Source organism: Notothenia rossii (assembly GCF_949606895.1).
Source record: "Notothenia rossii genome assembly, chromosome: 9".
Taxonomy (NCBI): domain Eukaryota; kingdom Metazoa; phylum Chordata; class Actinopteri; order Perciformes; family Nototheniidae; genus Notothenia; species Notothenia rossii.
In genome coordinates, this window is record NC_136907.1 from 67,041,534 (window position 1) to 67,061,667 (window position 20,134).

The 20,134-nt window shown below is 39.4% G+C and overlaps 1 protein-coding gene across 1 annotated transcript; it reads left to right on the forward strand.

The window, feature by feature from the left end:
• Nucleotides 1-64: 64 nt before the first annotated feature.
• atg9b (autophagy related 9B) lies at nt 65-15,999 on the forward strand. The gene is made up of 13 exons (XM_079648334.1): nt 65-679; nt 1,679-1,722; nt 1,987-2,051; nt 2,708-2,878; nt 5,748-5,889; nt 6,005-6,753; nt 7,444-7,597; nt 7,865-8,044; nt 8,470-8,715; nt 9,409-9,644; nt 9,756-9,843; nt 10,071-10,155; nt 11,954-15,999. Exons 1-13 carry the CDS (start codon nt 568-570, stop codon nt 12,103-12,105), a joined length of 2,424 nt encoding a protein of 807 aa, XP_079504460.1. The 5' UTR covers nt 65-567; the 3' UTR covers nt 12,106-15,999.
• Nucleotides 16,000-20,134: the final 4,135 nt, after the last annotated feature.

Here is a 20,134-nt window from a genome sequence, read left to right on the forward strand (position 1 = left end):
TTGTTTTGTGAAAGACAAAAACAGTGGACACTCACTGACTGGATGGTGTATTTTTGGAAACCAGCTAACGAAACTCGCAACTGACTGGACAGCACCGTGTTGTGATTTGAACACAGTGTATGAAACGAGCTCTGGGGAAGAGTGGACTGAATTCAAAGAAGATTTCAACACCAGCAGTTAGAAGTCGGGAACAAAACAAACCGATGGACTGCATGAGGGGCTGAATCATTCACAGGCTAGCCAGACAGCAGACAGTGGAGTTAGGTTGTTATCTTAAAACGACTATAAGTAACATTTATATCTGCTGAATATTCGTTTACTTGACTCTTAACTACCACTCAGTATTTCTCTCGTTACCATGGTCGTGTAGTTACACAAGCGTTGACCGCCGGGGTAGCAAATTAGCAAGCTAGTGGCTAGCTGTCGCTAGCTATCGTTGCCATTACTTGAACTGCTTCAGCTGCTAGCAACATAATGTAGCTGAGGTTACAAGACTACATTCGTATCATATTGTGTTTACTATAAGTAGCTTTTGAGTTAGGGGTAAGCTCAAGAATGTGAAGAACAATGGCCAACTTTGAAGCTTACCAGGAATATCAGAGAATTGAAGACTTTGAGGAGGACTCGCCACCAGGGGAGGAGCAGGATTTACTGGTGCATGTGCCCGAAGGCCTAAAAGGTAAACATGTTATTACATCTAAAATATTGCTTATCTTTGAACAAATGACTAACTGCTTATTCAGATTAATTGCATAGTTTATTATTCGATCCCCGCACAGCTAACGTTATTCGTCCTGGGATTCACATTTAAATACACACAAAACCAGAGGTGGGAGAAGTACTCAGATCCTGTACCTTAGTAAAAGTAAAAGTACCAGAGTGAAGGAATAATCATTACAAGTAAAAGTCCTGCATTCAAAATGTTACTCAAGTAAAAGTACAAAAGTATTAGCATCAAAATAAAGTACCAAAAGTAAAAGGGCTCTTAATGTAGTTTGGGCAATTTTAGAATAATATTCATTGTTTTGATTATAATTATAATGCATTAGAGTGTTATCAAAGCTGGCAAAGGTGCAGCTAGGTTTAATTGTATACCGCATGGTAGCTAGTTAATGTTACCCCAGTTGTAACAAAGCCTTATTTAAGTGTTGGTTATATTTCACATCATTAATAGAGCAAACGTACACGATTTACCCCTGGCTTGGAGTGGAATAGAAGTACAAAGTATCAAAACTCTTACTTGACACCACTGTACAAAATACATTACAGTCTACAAAAATCAACCCATTTAAAAACCCTTTTTGAACAGTGTAGTAACACATGACAAGCATCAGACATATTAGATAATAACATTAATATACTTAAAACCTTACACTGATGTCTCTCTCAATATATTTACCAACAATAGCATAGCATAGCATCCTACATATGAAGTCCCAAGCTGTGAGCTTATTTGCTTTTTAAACACTTTTTTGTGAATATTTAGTCAATAAGAAATAACATTTCATTGTCCTATTATATACTTCTGTTGATTTAAAAAAAAAAAGCCTTCTGTTGCCTCTCTGGTAGAAATGTATATAATTTTAAATGATGACATTCTTGTAATACATTTGTATTGCAAAAGAAATACAAATGCAACTTCTGGGTGAAACTGCTAATGCTTTCATTTATGTTACAGACTCATGGCACCATATCAAGAACCTGGATAACTTCTTCAAAAGGATATCCTTTTTAATGACAGTTCTGTTTAATATATGGTTTTCCAAAGGGCTCTGTCATTGCATGTGTCACTAGCATTGCATCATGCTGACACATGTTTACTTCTTGACTTGGGAGGGTATCTATGTTGCCTGGGTCCTATGTTCCCCAGTTTCATATCCTCCTAATACATTTATCAAACCTACGCCTTAAACTTGGCGTCCAAGATGCTTTCTTTTATATTATTAGCTCATGTTACTTCACATTTTTCTTAACCTTCCCTTCCACATCTATCATTTCCATCAGAAGAATGGCTTCGCTTGTATGATGTTGTCAGAGTTCTTTGAACTTATGTAAGTATCAAGTAGTACAAAATGCTGAGAGTTCATCATGAGATACTGTGTTCAATTTTAAGCATTAGTTTGGGTTTTCAGTTTCAGTTCGACTTAGTCCCTGTTTATGTGAGTGGTAATGATTGATGTTGTGCCTCAGGCTTCAGCATGAACAAGTTCAGCCGGATGATTTTCACAGCAGCTTTACTTAGAAGCTCATGTGAAATACATTCTTCACACCAAACAAAAACATCTTATTATTACATCTTGGTGATTGCTTTATTCACTATTAACTTTACTAGTTTTACTCACTCGACTCTTATTTAAACTGCTTGAGTTTGTGGCTGAGGTCACAAGAGTGTAATAATAAATATACAGGGTTTACTTTAAGTAACTTGTTGGTTTGTGAAATCTTTTCTCATAACCAAAACAAAGCCTGTAAACATATTAAATAACGGAACTGCAAATGATCAGTCTTATCTGCACTCCTACATTTATCACTTCTCAGTACTTACAGAGTGCATGATAGTTAGAATATTCAATAATGGCTCATAAAATGAATCTCTTTTGCCAAGGTTATTACTTTTGGGTTGCTTGTTTGTTTGTTTGTTTGTTTGTTCTACAGTCATTAGGTACGATTCCTAATCTCTTTTTCCCGTTTCATCTCTTCCTAACAGTCAGTTTTTGTTTGTTGTCATATTCACGACGTTTCTTGTCAACTGTGTGGAGTATGACGTCCTGTTTGCCAATCGAGCGGTCAACCACACCGGGCAGGGCCAGAACCCCTTGGACAGGAACAAGGTCACTCTTCCTGACGCCATCCTCCCCAGTGAGCAGTGCACTGAAAGGTAATCATGTTTAATACTGTGTTTTGCAGTGCTTTATAATTAGTTTAAAGTGTATTTCTTCCTTTGGGGGCGAAATGAGTTAGAAGTCAAGGTGAATTAACTAAAAGACTAAACAGTCACATTAAAGGATGTGGCAGTTCTCTCATTCGAGCCAGTTTGATTAGCTGCTTTGTTCTCCAGCAGACATGGGTTTGGATATTATCAGAGCCCTTTTAGAGACAGGCCTTTCGAGGGATTACATTTGTCTGGCTTAATTCAGTAAGGATCAGACTTCCAATCTTCATTTTGTTGGAGTAGTTCAGGTGTGGCTTCTGCAATGTACAGTTACATCCATAAGACAGGAGCCTTTTAAGCCGTTCCCCTTGGATTTATTTTTTAACCCCCAAAAATCACGAGAACTCTTTTTTTATTGAGAAATGGGAGGAAATGCCTCTTTAAGTGTACACACTCTAAGCAATGATCTTAGGAGAAACAGTGTTTTTACGTTTCTACTCAGTTATAAGTTGAGTATCTATGGTTTTTATCTTACACTGTTGCCTCCAAAAAGTAATCTATCGAAAACTATTTTTTAATGTGAACAAACTGTTTGTTATATTGTGTGTTATGTAAAGACATCTGAAAACATATTGAAGTTATTCATTCATGTTGAAAAAAGGTTTTAATGCCGGTGGTAATAGCAGATTACAATAAAGCATTACATATTAGGTTGTTCTTAAACGGTCTATAAAAAGCACCAAGTTTGACAAAATTACATTTGGTATTTGATTTGTGACTTCGCTTTCTATGAAATGTTTTTCTTTCTAAGCGTCGTTGTTTATTTGAACCTGAGATTGCTAGCTTCGAGTTACAACACTCCTGCCCTGACAGTTACCGTGGGGCAAAAAAGTGATTAGTCAGCCACCAATTGTGCAAGTTCTCCCACTTAAAAAGATAAGAGAGGCCTGTAATTTTCATCCTAGGTATACCTCAACTATGAGAGACAAAATGAGAAAAAAAAATCCAGAAAATCACATTGTCTGATTTTTAAAGAATTTATTTGCAAATTATGGTGGAAAATAAGTATTTGGTCATCTACAAACAAACAAGATTTCTGGCTCTCACAGACCTGTAACTTCTTCTTTAAGAGCCTCCTCTGTCCTCCACTTGTTAACTGTATTAATGGCACCTGTTTGAACTCGTTATCAGTATAAAAAACACCTGTCCACAACCTCAAACAGTCACACTCCAAACTCCACTATGGCCAAGACCAAAGAGCTGTCAAAGGACACCAGAAACTAAATTGTAGACCTGCACCAGGCTGGGAAGACTGAATCTGCAATAGGTAGGCAGCTTGGTGTGAAGAAATCAACTGTGGGAGCAATTATTAGAAAATGGAAGACATAACAGACCACTGATAATCTCCCTCGATCTGGGGCTCCACGCAAGATCTCACCCCGTAGGGTCAAAATGATCACAAGAACGGTGAGCAAAAATCCCAGAACCACACGGGGGGACCTAGTCAATGACCTGCAGAGAGCTGGGACCAAAGTAACAAAGGCTACCATCAGTAACACACTACGCAAAACATCACTGCTCTAGAGGAGATCTGCATGGAGGAATGGGCCAAAATACCAGCAACAGTGTGTGAAAACCTTGTGAAGACTTACAGAAAACGTTTGACCTCTGTCATTGCCAACAAAGGGTATATAACAAAGTATTGAGATGAACTTTTGTTATTGACCAAATACTTATTTTCCACCATAATTTGCAAATAAAGTCTTTAAAAATCAGACAATGTGATTTTCTGGATTTTTTTCTTCTCATTCTGTCTCTCATAGTTGAGGTATACCTAGGATGAAAATTACAGGCCTCTCTCATCTTTTTAAGTGGGAGAACTTGCACAATTGGTGGCTGACTAAATACTTTTTTGCCCCACTGTACTTGGAGGAAGGTATTTGTGTTCTGTGTTTAGACTTTAGGGAACAGGACAATGTAATTGATAGCTCTGGCGAGGCAAAACTGTCCAGCAGAGATACTGACAACTCGCCGGGACCAACAAGCTGACTACCATATGACACCTCACTAGCCCCCCCCCAACTCCAACCCCAATTCCATGTTGTCATATTTTTTCCAAGATGTAGCCTTCCATCTGTGTGTTTTTTTTCAAGCTTGTCTAATAGGCCCCTCATTAATTTGTTCCTTATTCTGACTGTGGCTGTATACTCATTTGTAACGAAGTCAGTGACGTACAACTCCCTGGAGATCTGTTATGGGAACAGCGTGTTCTACAGTGAGGAATCTGTCCTCCTCATATCCTTCTTAAGTTCTCTAATTACTTTTTTAAAAGCGAGATGCTGGTCGCGAAAACTCTCATATTTGTTTATTATATCTGAATGTGACCTATTATACATTTCTTCTTGAATTCTTGTAGACTTATTTGTTTTAGACACAGGCTGCCTTTCCACAACCTGTAGTTTGATACATATGTAATATACCCTACATTAAAGCAGCAGGTCTAATACATTTTTGTATCTGTTCATAATATTATAAGTTAAATATTGCGTAAAGGATCGATTTACATTGTCAGATGAGAAGAGGACCTGATATGTTTTTCCCTGAGTTCTCAGTAAATGTTTTTTCTGAATCCCAGTTTTCAAATTAGCCCCAGCCGTAACTTTCTCCTGATATTTTTAGACGTTGTTCCACCTGCTATCTTTCCATGCCCTTCCCAATATTGTGCAAGCATTATGGCTCTTTCTTCAAATGTCCTGACATTTAAAAATACAGCTATAACTAAAGTTTAACCACTTTTTTAATGACACAATTCCATTGTTTTAACAGATAAATAAAGCCAGCCATGTCTGAAAGTATGTTTCTTTTTGTTATCTAGGATTCAAGAGAACAGTTGGCTTATATTCCTTCTCATCATGGCAGCCATCTTCTGGCTCTATCGACTTGTTAAAGTATTTTGCAATGTTATGAGCTACTGGGAGATCAGGCAGTTCTACATCAAAGCCCTGAAGATCAGAATGGTAAGTGCTAAACCTAGAGAGCTTATCAAATGGATTCATGTTGACAATAATAAAGCCATGAAACCATTGTCTCTGTAGTACTAGTCAGCTTACTTTCTCCTCCCTCCTTTCTCAGGATGAACTATGCAACTTCACATGGCAGGAAGTGCAGGACCGTCTCATCAGCCTGCAGAGAGAACAGCAGATGTGCATACACAAGAAGGAGCTGACAGAACTGGACATCTATCACCGCATCCTGAGGTTCAAGAACTACATGGTGGCCATGATAAACAAGTCTCTGCTTCCAGTGCAGCTGCAGCTCCCCCTGCTGGGCAACGTGGTGTTCCTCACCCAGGGACTCAAGTACAACTTTGAGCTCATCCTCTTCTGGGGCCCTGGCTCTCTGTTTCAGAACAAGTGGAACCTGCACCCCAAGTACAAGCGCAACGGGAACCGGCTGGAGCTGGCGCAGCAGCTCAGCAGAGTCATCCTGCTCATGGGTCTGGCCAACCTGCTGCTGTGCCCCTTCATCCTGGTGTGGCAGGTGCTCTACGCTTTCTTCAGCTACACCGAAGTGATCCGCAGAGAGCCGGGGAGCCTGGGTGCGCGCCGCTGGTCCCTGTACGGCCATTTATACATGCGTCACTTCAACGAGCTGGACCACGAGCTGCACGGACGTTTAGGCCGCGGCTACAAGCCCACGTCCAAATACATGAACTCCTTCACGTCACCGGTGCTCACGGTGCTTGCTAAGAACTTTGCCTTCTTCTCAGGCTCAATTTTAGCTGTGCTCATTGCACTGACAGTCTATGATGAAGATGTCCTGACAGTGCAGCACATCCTCACCGCCATCACAGTGCTCGGAGTGGTCATCACCATCGCCAGGTGAGCTTTCAGAGGCAGGTTTGATTTATCTGGTGCCAACTCGGTGTTAAATCTTGCTTTTTATTAAGGTTGAAGACCTTATTTTAATTGTAATAAAAATTTACAACAATGACTAATGCAACAGCGAAATAGTTGTAGAAGCAACATTTGGGGAAATCTGTGTTGAAGTAGCTTTTAAATAAAGTATTGTTTTGCTGCTGAGTCCTGGCCTGCAAATCATATTCTACAGACTTAAGAAAAAAATATGCTTGTTGCAGATCCTTGCAAAAAAAATATATCGTGATACCAGGATAATTTAATATATTTAACATAATGATAAGTGAACATCGCTCAAATATTGCAATTAGGTATTTTGACCTCATTATTCAGCCCTACTGTTTATATTATAATCTACACATATCTATATACTATGATTAATTATACTTTTGTTTATACAGTTTGAGTTATCACTTCGTTTTCGATGTACTCCGATTACTTCCACTTTCTTTCCAGTTATTGAGTGAAGTTATAGTGAAAAGTAAACTTTACGTTTCATCATCCCTCACTCACTCGTGTTTATGGGAACGCTTTAAGTGCATCCATTCCTCCTAATCACTAACAGATTGTTCTGCCACAAATCCATTTAAACATTACAAAACGATTTCATTTTAGAGATGATAGTGAACATGTTTTGTCCATATCCTCTCCCAGGTCCTTCATCCCAGATGAGCATATGGTGTGGTGTCCAGAGCAGCTGCTGCAGTGCATGCTGGCACACATTCACTACATGCCAGACCACTGGAGGGGACATGCTAACAAGAGCGAGACCCGCGACGAGGTGGCGCAGCTGTTCCAGTACAAAGCGGTGAGGAACGGAGGGACCGAGTGGAGAGGAACACATTTGTTACATTTTAAATCAGAGTTATGGATGATGGAGGATTTTCGTTTGGATTGATGACATTTTTTGATATGAAGCACCTGGTCAATAATGAGACTTTGTCAGACTAGATACAGTCTGTTAGCCTTCACAGGATTTATTGATGGGTTTCTGGGAAGTTTTGACATTCATCTGATTATGTAAAGGGGTTGAACGTATTTAAAATGTGACTCATTATTTCTGTGATTCAATCAGGTGTTCATCTTGGAGGAGTTGCTCAGTCCCATTGTCACACCCTTCATTCTCATCTTCCACCTGAGGAACAAATCTCTAGAGATCATCGACTTCTTCAGGAACTTCACTGTGGATGTCGTAGGAGTCGGAGACATCTGCTCCTTCGCGCAGATGGACATCAGGCGCCATGGAAACCCAACAGTAAGATTTGTTACTTTAGCTTTTCTTAAACTGGGAATGTATATAGTTTTTTGTATTAGTCAATTTATTGAATATGTTAAAAACAAAATAAATAATAATATTAACAAAAGAGAAGCAAAATAAAAAAAATATTCTCAAATAGTTTCCTTCATGTTCAAAAGGGGCTAGAAGAAGCTTTAAAACGTTTCTGGTCCTATCCACTAGCATACATTGTTCATGAAAATAAAAGTTCAGGTCATCCTCACAGCATCCGTGATATTTGATTCTTTGTTTTAAACAAATCACTTCTTTGTGCAAAACAAACAAAAACAAATAATCTTTACAGGTAAACCAAAACTGTAAACGACAAGAAATAACAAGCATGAATTCACAGGTCCTGCTCTTAATGTTGGTAAATGAATTTATATTTCTGTATGTTTTTGCAGTGGATGTCCCATGGCCAGACGGAGGCGTCCATATACCAACAAGCTGAAAACGGAAAGACAGAGTTGTCTCTCATGCATTTCACCATCAAGAACCCCCGCTGGCAGCCGCCTCAGGAGAGCTCGGTGTTCATCAGCCATCTGAAGGAGAAGGTGCACCACGACGCTCAGGGCGGCCCCTCCACCCAGCTGCTGCTCTCTGAGGCCCCGCTCTGCACCTCGCTGCAGTCCAACGGCTCCGGCGCTGCGGTAGGAACCTTGATGTTACAATAAATATGAATTGCCTCAGAATGTTTAAATAATTCAAGAGTAGAATTCTCTACTTTTAAAGGTCACCTATTATGCAAAATCCACGTTTTCATGTCTTTAATACATAAACATGTGTCCCCTCTGTGTAAAAAGATTCTGAAAGTTTCAGGAAAAAAGATTCACTCTCTTTTTGTCCTGATCCATTTATATAAAAACCTGTCTGAAAATGAGCTGATCAGATTCTGACCACTTTATGACGTCATAACAATTATTTGGCTTGTGTAACCATTAGCCAATCACCAACCAAGGTTACACCCGCCCACCTTATCACCTGAATCTCCTCCTAGAGCACCATTATGTTTTTTTTAACCAAATATCTTTCAGAGGGGCGTGGGGAGGGGCTCCTTATTTTCATCTAAAGTAACAGACAGAGAATCAGCTCTTTTGAAACAGGGCTGAAACAGAGGGGTTTATGGGATGCTGCAACGATCTGTTTGGTTATTCGAGCCAAACACTTCAGAGACATGTTTTGTATATATCTGAGACCCATAATAAAGTCATGAAAAACAGTATAATAGGGGACCTTTAACTAATGATCCATAAAGTATATTTCTAAATGTCAGCAAGCTTTTCTATTGCAATGTAATCTTGTTTACTTAGGGACTCTGTATTGACATGTGTGTTTTTTTCCAGCCTGATAATCTGCTGGCCAGTGTCTTGGCTCACCCTGTTCTAACTGCGTCTGGACTACAAGGGCGGGACCACCGCTTCGTCCCCCCCAGCACCGCTGCTTCTGCCGCTGCTAGCGTCCTGGCCTCTCTGTCCACCTCCCAGCTCCCCCACAGCAGCCGCAGCCGCTCCCACAGCCTCCTGAACTCTTCCGTCCAACCCGAGACCATGTACCGCAGCGACCGCACCATCATTGACAGGTATTACGTACTGCATCATCACACGCCGTAGCTATAATAGTGTTTGATGAAATCAATTTATAAATGCAAATGCTTGTTTTGAACTTTGATGAACATGTTTTTTCTTTTCAGTATGTCTAACAGTGACATCCGGGGCAATACTCTGAACTCAGAGTTTGCCTCAGCAGAGATGAGTCTCCATGCCATCTACATGCACGAGGTAATTTCCTGTCTCCAAGCTCTACAGTTGACCTTTCCCTTGTTGTGTGTCTGGAGTGTAAAGTGATACTCTGCTTGAATTACAATGATCCAAACATTGACCAGGTTTTGCAATGAAAGAAATTGCACTTCTCAAGTCTACAGGTGTCATATGTTTGGTATTTCAAATATTGATTTCAGCTAGAGAAACATTTTCTGCTGCTCATTGAAAACTATTTGTCTCTCCAGCTCCACCAGCAGAGCTCCCACCCACAGAGAGCTTCAGGGCAGTGGCAGAACCCAGTGCCAATGAGAGATCTGCACACTAACAGTGGTAAATGAAAACCTTGTTTTACGAAGAACTTGCAGCCTGCAAAATACTTTATACAACACTTTAGCTGAAAAGAAAGTTAGAAATGATTTTCCGTGTTCCGCTCTGTTTTTCAATATTAACATTAAGTTCAAAGACTTTAAAGGTCCCATGTCATGGCCATTTCTACTGATCATAATTCCTTTGTTGAGTTTTACTAAAATAGATTTATACTGTGCAATTTTCCAAACTCACATTGGTTTCTCATACAGCATCTCTGTAAAGTATGTGTATTCACCGGTATTCATTCTCTGTCCTAAACGGCTCGTTCGAGCTCCTCCCCCCCCTCCCTGTGCGCCCGGTGTGCTCTGATTGGTCGAGAAGCTGACAGGCTCGTTGCTGCTCGCACACACACTGCTGCGAGCTGCTGCAGGAGCAGACAGGCTTAGCGATACAGCTAGAACAAGCAAGACTCACCCTGAGCACACACAAACACTCACAGCCGAAGTAAAAACAATAAGTGTGGCTTGATATTGAGTAAGAAAAAGGTTTAACGCTGTGAGAATGGGTCTGCGGAGAGCATTTCTCTGCGATCCAAACGTTGTTGTCCGAAACACGTTTACCCATGTTTGTTTAAAACATCATAACAGTGATGCAAATTAGTCGCTTTTTTTTTTTAACGCTGATTTGGGTGACTTGTGTAATTCGTGGAGAGGGGGGGGGGGGGGGTCGGGGGACGGACGGACGGACGGACAACTTCTCAATTCAAAAATTGATCTGAGTATATTCTAAAGAACAGCCAGCTAATTGAAGGATTATAGCACAGGCCTTTGACAGATGGTATATTACGCTGTTTTTTCTTCAAATAGTTCTCTCTTTTTTCACCATACCTGTGTTTGCATCACTGATAAATACACAAACAACAATGAATACTTATAGGTTGTGTACCCGAATCTCCTGCTGGTCCAAACAAAGTAGGAACAGCATCGTCCTTCAGTGCCCTACGCTGTACATATCCGGCATGAATCGCTGAAAGGTTTTGGGAAGCTTTGTTTCGTGAAAGGCTGGCAGAGGGTGCAGCCATAGCTCTGGGCGTGGCTACTTGGTATCCCCATGTCAGAGTACCCAGCAAGTAAATGAGAAATGTCCAACGAGGCGTTTTGGGGCAGCATAGAGTGTGTTAGAGTTTTACTCGCTACAGGGTGTACTTTCAGGGTTTTTGACTCGGCAGACCGTTTACACGCATAAAAACCTTCATAACACACAAGGGGACGGGTAATAACCGGGAAAGCATGACATGGGACCTTTAATATGTAATGGAAAAGAGATTGCTTTTAATGCTCAGATCCAGGTCATGACCTGAATCTGCACACTCCAAACAGAGCATCAACTACAGAGGCATCCATGACTTTAGAATCAATTACACTAGACTTTCAGAAGCAATTATCTTTGCTTTCATATTGGTAAAACACACTTCATTGTAATGCAGTAGTACAGAAACAAACACGTACTCATCTTGGCATGAGTACAAACATGATACTCTGCAAGTTAGTTAGTTAGTTCAGAAATTACATTTAAAAAAAGCAAAGTTTATGTAGGATGAATGCAATTTGTAGAAAATTGGCATAAATGATGCATAATATATTATATTTGTAGTTGACCCACAGTCATAAGCTGTGTACTCAGGTCTAACTGTTTAATTGTGTACTCAGGTCTAATTGTGTAATAATTGTGTACTCCGGTCTAATTGTGTAATTGGCCAGGTCTAATTGGACTATGCTTAAGGAGGACTCTTGACTTTTTTTATCAATGCTTTTTTCAGGTTTCCAGTCACAAAGCGGCCTCGGTTCCAGCCTCTCGATGCCCACCGCTGTCCACCTTGGAGGCTGGCAGGAGGAGGAAGAGGAGAACGAAGATGATCAGGAGATAAACAGTGGATCTACTCCAAAACAGGGCACTGGGAGTAGTTGTTGAGTGCCTTAGGTCACAAGGTATACGTTCTCTTTAAACTATGTAATATGACTCAAGTCTACGATCTATGCTTTGTGGTTCTTTACCCTGTGTGTTAGTCGAAACCTTCACAATGGCCTTTTATCCTAGAAGGGATACATTGCCGTGATCATTTCTCCTCTTTATTGTTTTTATAGTGTTTACAGTTTTACTTTCTTCTATGAACATTGTGGCCTTAGATGATCTTCATGGAGAGTTTAGCATGGACCTTTAAAACATCAATCAGCGTTTGTTATGAGAGGAGATCATTGAATAACCACTGTCTCTGCACCTCCACGCCTCATCCTGTCACATCAGGCAGACTATGGCATCAGGGAAACCATATGTCTTCCGTCCGGTCCGATCCATCTCGATTCTTGTTGTAAACTTGTACAGACAAACTATGTAAAATGACAGAGAGACGATATGGTGTGTTCAAAGGATCACTGTGTGAAAAAAAAAAAGAAGCGCAAAATGCTCATCGCAAACTTCTGACGAGCCTCAAAGTATTTGTGCATCACAAAGATCAACAGCGCCAGTCTATTTGAATTCTCTCAGAGTGATCTTCTGTGTTAGCTAGACTGCAAACTGTATCATAGCTGCCTGAACAATATCGATCACCTGTAAGAGAATTCAATATTTCCTGTTGTGCTGTTTGACCCCTGGTGATTTGTAAATACACGTTGTTGCTGACTTATCCTTTTTAAAAAGACCACATCTTCACTACCCGAGCTAATCCTCAAAGATACCAAGTATTGATTTGATAAAGATAAACACATGTGCATCTGACAAACACACTTTGGTGCTGCTGGCTGTGTTTAACGGTCCTAAATACAGATTATACACAGTATTAATATTTCCACAGCTGCTGTTTCTGGACGCTGGACATTAAAAACAGTCACAGGTCTAAAAGACACCTGGCATCAAAATCCTAATGCAGATATGAGATGTCTATTTGAGCTGGGCACAAAGCCAGCTTTATGCCTTACCACCCATATTAAAAAATAAAGTTTTCAGTATTACCTCAGTGGTGGTGAAGAAAAGATTATACCTCTGCAGTGAAATGATTCTTGTGTAAATATATATACATTACATATTGGGTGCTTTGCAGTGTGCATCTAATAACTGCATTTTGATTGTGATGGTGGGGCATACATGGAATCATTTTCTCTTATATCTGGCCTAGCAGAAGTCATTGAAATGGATGGCACCAGAAATTGAACAAAACAGGGTGGTATTGCTTTAACCAATCTGTGTTGTGCACATTTGATTTGCGTCGCAAAATAATTGAACTTCATCAAAAGGGCTGATTTTTAGATTGTGCGCTGTTGCTTCTGCAGCTTTAGGTCTGAAGATTTTAGGACAACAGCTCTCTCAGTGTTAGTTTTTATTCTTTCAAAATAAGAGCATGAGGAGGAAAAGGACTTTCCACAGTCTGCATCGTCTGTTAGATTTAGCTTTATTTATGACCTGTTACCCTCCCGGATATTTAATTCATGTTTGTGTATTATTTATTTGTAAAAGGATTATTCCGATTTTTTTTTTGTGGAATCAATTTCTTTCACTTAACCTTTTTAATCAAATAAATGGCATGTTCCCACCAAAAAAGTAGTTTAAAAAAATCATTTGATGTTGAAATTCCACAAAAAAGTTTGTATTAATGCAAATAAAACATGGCCAGCCGCATGATTTTGAATGTGATTTAAACCTAAAATAAACTGGGACTAAATCTGCCTGTTGATGCAGTGCCCGAAAAGATATTTTTACCCGTTTTTAATTGCATTTTGTTTTATAGTTCAGAGTAACATAGATGTCATCCTGCACAACTGCAAGAGAGGGGTCAATGTGTCTTTGCCCTCTCTCGTATTTAGAAACTATTACACTTTCTCTGTGAGCGTGTCTGTGGAAGGAATGCGTTTTGGACACCTTCGTAATTATGCTAACATGAATTTTGCACTGACAGAAAATAAACATTTGTTTTTAAATGTGTGCGTGTATATATATACAGTACTTGCATCAGTTACCGTTTGGAAAGGACAGGTCTCAAAAGGGGACGCTGAGTCAGTCTCCATCCGGAACGATCTCTTCTCGTTGTTTGTACATAAACAACGCATCACTGCTTGTTGTGTTGTCGCAGTCCACAGCAAAACCACCTGGGAACACTGTGGCTTATCACATGAGGTCGTTCTTACCTCTGGTCAGTTAGACGTCCGCTCTGTAGGGGATGATGTGTGTCTCTGTCACGTTGTTAAATATACTCACATGGGTCATTTTCCATCGTGCAGTGCGTTGATGTTGTAGAGACACTGGAGCTCGGCTTCGTGCACAGATTCCGTTTGACGGTCTCAACATTTACACCACCCTGTTATGTGTGTTATTTTGTTTTAAGCAGTGCCTTAGTATTAAGGATTAGTATTTGCTCTTCATAGAAGCCATTACATGTAACCTATTGGATTTACTATCGCAGATTTAGCCGCACATACTGTTTTGTTGGCTCTTTTTGACCAGTCATTGTGTATATAGCATCAAGTATGTTGTGATGTCGTGGATGTGGCTTGTGAGATGAGTTGTCAACTGATCTCGAGATCTTATGTCAGTCTGTTATATCTGACCGCACACTTCTTCTTATCATGGTGTCTGAACTTGCACTGTCCTCAATATCCTAAAGAAGCAGGAAGTGTGCCTGTTGTCATCACGGCCCACCTCCTCATCTTACCCTGGGTTATCCACTAAAACACCAGTCGAACAACCACAGTGACTGGAACAAGGTGCTAAGTTTTCATCCTGAAATGTTGAATATGTTTTTAAGACTTAGTTAAGGTTTTTTGTTGTTGTTGTGTTACTTAAGTTTTTTTTTTTTTTTATGTAAATTAAGATACAAAAGCTGAAAAATAAAACATGCCAAAAGAACTTGTCTTCGGCACAGCTTTACAATACATGTGCTGTTTCCCCCCCCCCCCCGCGTGAGTAGAGAGGCAAATGAATCTAATTTTTGGTATTTCATAATTTCATGTGTGGTGGATTATGCCATGTTTATTTGAAATAAAAAGTATATTTAAAAGATCATGTCAATGTGGAAGCTTTTCTCTTTACGTCTTGGACATTTCTGACACCAATATATTAGTCTGTCTAAATGAATAAGTAGAGCCTAATAAGTCTTAGATGTCCTTATAATATGTGAGACTGTGCAGCGATAGATATAGACATCCAACTCCGCAAAGTGACCCAAAAAAACTGAAGGATACTTAAAGCTTTGTGAAAGATTTGATTTGAATTTGGTTGGCTCTTAGAGGTGGTATCACACTGTGGTAGAAAGCAATGCAAAGAGCTTTAAAGGTGGACAAAATAAAAATACAGACAAAAAGATTCAAACACTGAAAAAAAAAAATGTACCGAATGACGAACATCTCAAGCAGAGATAGATTAACATATTTCATATTGTACATGTGTCTGATTTCTCTTGTCTTATAAGTCATCAGCAGGTTTTGTTTTGATCCCTTGCTCCACTCTGCTTTTACTCAAGATGCATATTATATTACGGGCTCAAAACTATTAAAGGAAAACGTATTTACATGTTTTTGTGTCTCCTTTGCTTTCTTCCCCTTCCTCCGTCCCTCTGTGTCTCATTACCGCAAATCTGCTATTCTCCCTCTTGGCCTGATTGAAATTATTTAGTCCAATCCACGTTGAGTGTGATTTTTAAAAATCTTTGTAAATTTGTTACATGTTTTGTGGGTTAGGTTGATTTATGTTTGAAGTTGATTTGTTCTGCAGTGAAAGCTCATTGCCCCTGTACCCCTGATGTATTACTGGTACTCTGTCAATACTGTAAATAAACATTGTAAATAAACACCACACACCTCTATTTGAGATGCACTATTTTGTCTCCGTATCTATTCCTTTTTTCTTGCATCCAGTTGGTTTGAATCATTTTTTTCCAATGTCCCCATTGACCATTCAAGGGACATGAAAGCCATCTGCTATTCATTCTTGGCTTCACTCTGCCCTTGCTGCGACATTTGACCCACTTGTTGCTTGCCATGTAAATGTTGTTTTGAGGATGTGTTTTGGCTGTGAACATGATACACTGTGACCTTTTTTCTCGATATGGCTAAGAGGTCAAGTGGAAGGCCATGTAGGTCAAATATTGGCACCTAACGCTGGAAGCATTCTGTGAACATTGTCTCATCACAAACACAGTTTTTATGTGGGATTTTATCTAACTCTTTAGTTGCTGAACAGCAAAGCCAAGTTATATACAGTATGTGTATGTCTGCTGCCCTCTGCTGTATTGTAATCCAAGTGCCATCAGAGACTGAATACTGTCCAAGACTGATTAAAAGAAAAAACATTGTTTGATGCTATTTGAGGAAAAGTTCACCTCAAAATGAACAAATGTATATAAATTACTTTATGTATACCTTGAATTCTTCTTAAACTTTTCAGCTCTGATTGTTTTTTTTCCTTCGGTGGCAAACAACCAGATTTTGTTCACATATTATTTTCTGACAGTTTAAGCAACAAAGATATTTTTTGAAACACTAACTTTTTTATTCAACACTAACTTCAGCTTTAACACACAAACTATATCAACATGTGATTTTTTTAAACTCGCATAAAACAACTCGGTTACATTTACCTAGTCGTATTCGAAAACTACTTCTCAAGCACATGCATTAGTCCTTAAAACCTTACTGTTCAAAATGGTCTACATAAAATTGTGAATTCACTGTGGTGGCCATGCGTGAGTTTTCTTGTTAGTGGGTACCATTTTTCTTTGTGTGATTGAGCATCAATAGCTGATCAAGAGTCATAGAAAGAGCAAAAACAGAGAAGAAGAACAACTTGGGGTAAGTTGAAATTTTAATTAACTTCAACATATTTTCCATATACTGTATATTACACTTTTGTGATCTTCTAATGTTTGAATGAATGAGAGACAGAGGCAGATCAAAGAGTTTGCTTTCAATTTCTTGTATTTTTTTTTTTTTATCAGTAGACTTTCAGGAGCATGGAAACCACACACAGAAGCCAGAACAGAATGAACCACAGGCAAGCAGCAACAGTGGATTACTGTCTGCTAGAGTTTCGGTGAGTTTAAATCAGGTCCAGGCGACCTGCTGCTGTCAGTCACTGGCACTGGGGGAAAGCCCACACGGGAAGACCAAGAAAATACCGTAGAGGCCAGAGAATAGGGAAGGAAGGGGTAAGGCTGGCTATACCGCTTGTTTCTACACATTATAAACATTAAATAGAACCCTGTCTATACATATATGATAAAGTATGATATAATTAAATGTCATGTAATGATTGCTATATAATACTGAATGGTGGTCATGGCAGATACATGTAACGCTTTTGTTAAATATGAGGTCATACCTTATTTATGGAGCTGACCAGCTGGATGAAGCAGCTGTCATCACAGAGATGATGTTTGTGGCGGCGGAGTACAATGTGTTAAACAGGGCAAGTTTAGTCACTTTACATTTGACCAAAGTGTTGCAGTAATGCCAAGCTTCACTTAGAAACTTAAGAACAGATCATCTACTCCTGCTGAAAGCTTGTATGGCCATAGTGAAAGAAGAGAACACGACAACAAATTCATCTTAAAAGAAGACACTGACATTTGAGGATGTTTTAGTTTGTTACATATCCAGTCATGCTAGCAAACTGATACCAATTATATTTCTATTTGTTTAGTGAATGAGAATAGTTATCATAATATAGCTGAACATTTGAAAACAAGGGAAACTATAAAAGTAGTATATAGGCAACTCCAAGAGTCACCTCTGTTTTGCTCGAGAACTCCAATGCTGAAGTTGACATTCAGCAACATTTAATTACATTTAGATTTAATTTAGCTTATCCTCAAGCTCAGCATGCACCACAGTCTGTGGTAAGATGATCCAATCTCAGAAAATCAGATGCAGAGGTGGCAAGAGGATGATGTGCAGGTCACACATTTGCACTTACAATAAAGCACGAGAGCATTTGCATTTCTAATATAATGTATTATTAATTATATATAATGTTTATACAATAATTATTGATTTTTTGTCTATTCAATTGTTTATTATTATTATTATTAATAGTAGTAGTCATTTTAGCAAGTTCAAATTAATATGTTATAATCTGATTCTATTTTATGTTGGTAATATTAATCTGCCATGTTAGCCTTTACTGAAGTTATGTGAAATAAATGGATTTAATACAAGCACCTTACATTGGTTTTTAAGTAGCCCACAGTAGGCCTACTTGAAATTACATTTACTGATTAACCTTCCTCCCCGGAAGCACAGTATCATATTTTGTTGTTGGTAAAATCTTACGTTGTAGTAATTTGAAGAAAGTCCAGCACACACTGTGTGTGTGTGTGTGTGTGTGTGTGTGTGTGTGTGTGTGTGTGTGTGTGTGTGTGTGTGTGTGTGTGTGTGTGTGTGTGTGTGTGTGTGTGTGTGTGTGTGTGTGTGTGTGTGTGTGTGTGTGTGTGTGTGTGTGTGTGTGTGTGTGTGTGTGTGTCAGGGACGTGCACAGACATTTTGGGGGGCGGGTGCTCAAGGGAGAAAAAGGGCACTTCCCATAATCTTTTATAAAAAAAAATGTAAAACAAAAAGTTAAATATAGTTTCACATCTCTGACTTACTGACCAATTAATTGTAATTCCCCTTACACTCACACAATTGTTTAATACTCAACATAATTATACAAAATAATCAGCTAACAAAGAGACAATGGTCTTCTTTAGTATTCACAATGCACAAGAGCAGACAACAAACTAGTACAATTAATAGTTTTTAAATGAGCAGCCAACAATCAAAATTATGAAGTTACTGTTTAAAGACAACAGGCAAAAAGATCGTTTTTTCATGTACTTATTTTGGTCTATTTTGCTTCCATGTTTTCTTTCACTCTAATGGAAATAAAACTTCCAAGAAACACATATAAATGGTGTTCTTTTTACTACCATGTCGGAATTCATCTATAGATATCTAATCTGCATTTAAACATAACATTTCAGGGGAAAATACTGACTTGATGTAAGTAACTATGGGGAAGTTGTGAGGTGGTGCAAGTTAGCGCATTTTAATTAGGCCTAGTTAACGCCTAATTTGCATATCACTTTTACTGTATTCACTTTAAGTCTCTCCCCTTAAACCTTCTCTTGCGTTTCGGGTCAAAAGTGACCGAATGACTTTTATTTTAATCATAAATATTGTGTTTTTCAAACAAATTGCCTCAATACCTTATGTTATGCTCCACACTAGGCCTCTGAACATATGTACTCTTGATGATCACCACAGCATTGAATTTTGAGTGATTTATCCAACAGTGAAACACCCTTGATGTTTTCGGTCAGATTTGACCGCCATAGAAAATGAATGGGTATGAGTGTATTATGTTCTTCACACACACACGCACACGCACACACACACACACACGCACGCACACACACACACACACACACACACACACACACACACACACACACACACACACACACACACACACACACACACACACACACACACACACACACACACACACACACACACACACACACACACACACGCAGCTCTGTGCCCCTCGAGAAACACAAACCTCTCACTTTCTCGTGCTAAATGCGCCTCCCTTACTGGCTCTCAAGCAGTTATATTTGTGCCTTGCTCACATTTGACTCATTGACACCGATTAGGCTATTTTCTGTACAAGGGGCTCTGGACACATTTTTGAACTAGATGTAGAGGAGATTGAACCAGATGAAGAGGAGATAGAGGAAGATGTCTCAGAAATGGAAGACAATAGCGATCCAGACTATGAGCCTACAACAGACCAGGAAGAGGCACCTGAGGGAGAGGCCGCTGAGATAGAAGCCCCTGAGGGAGAGGAGCCTGAGGTGACATTCCACCATTTTGCATTGCCAACCATGTGCGTGAACACACACACACACACACACACACACACACACACACACACAAATGTTCTGTTATGGCATATTTCTCTTTCAATACATGTT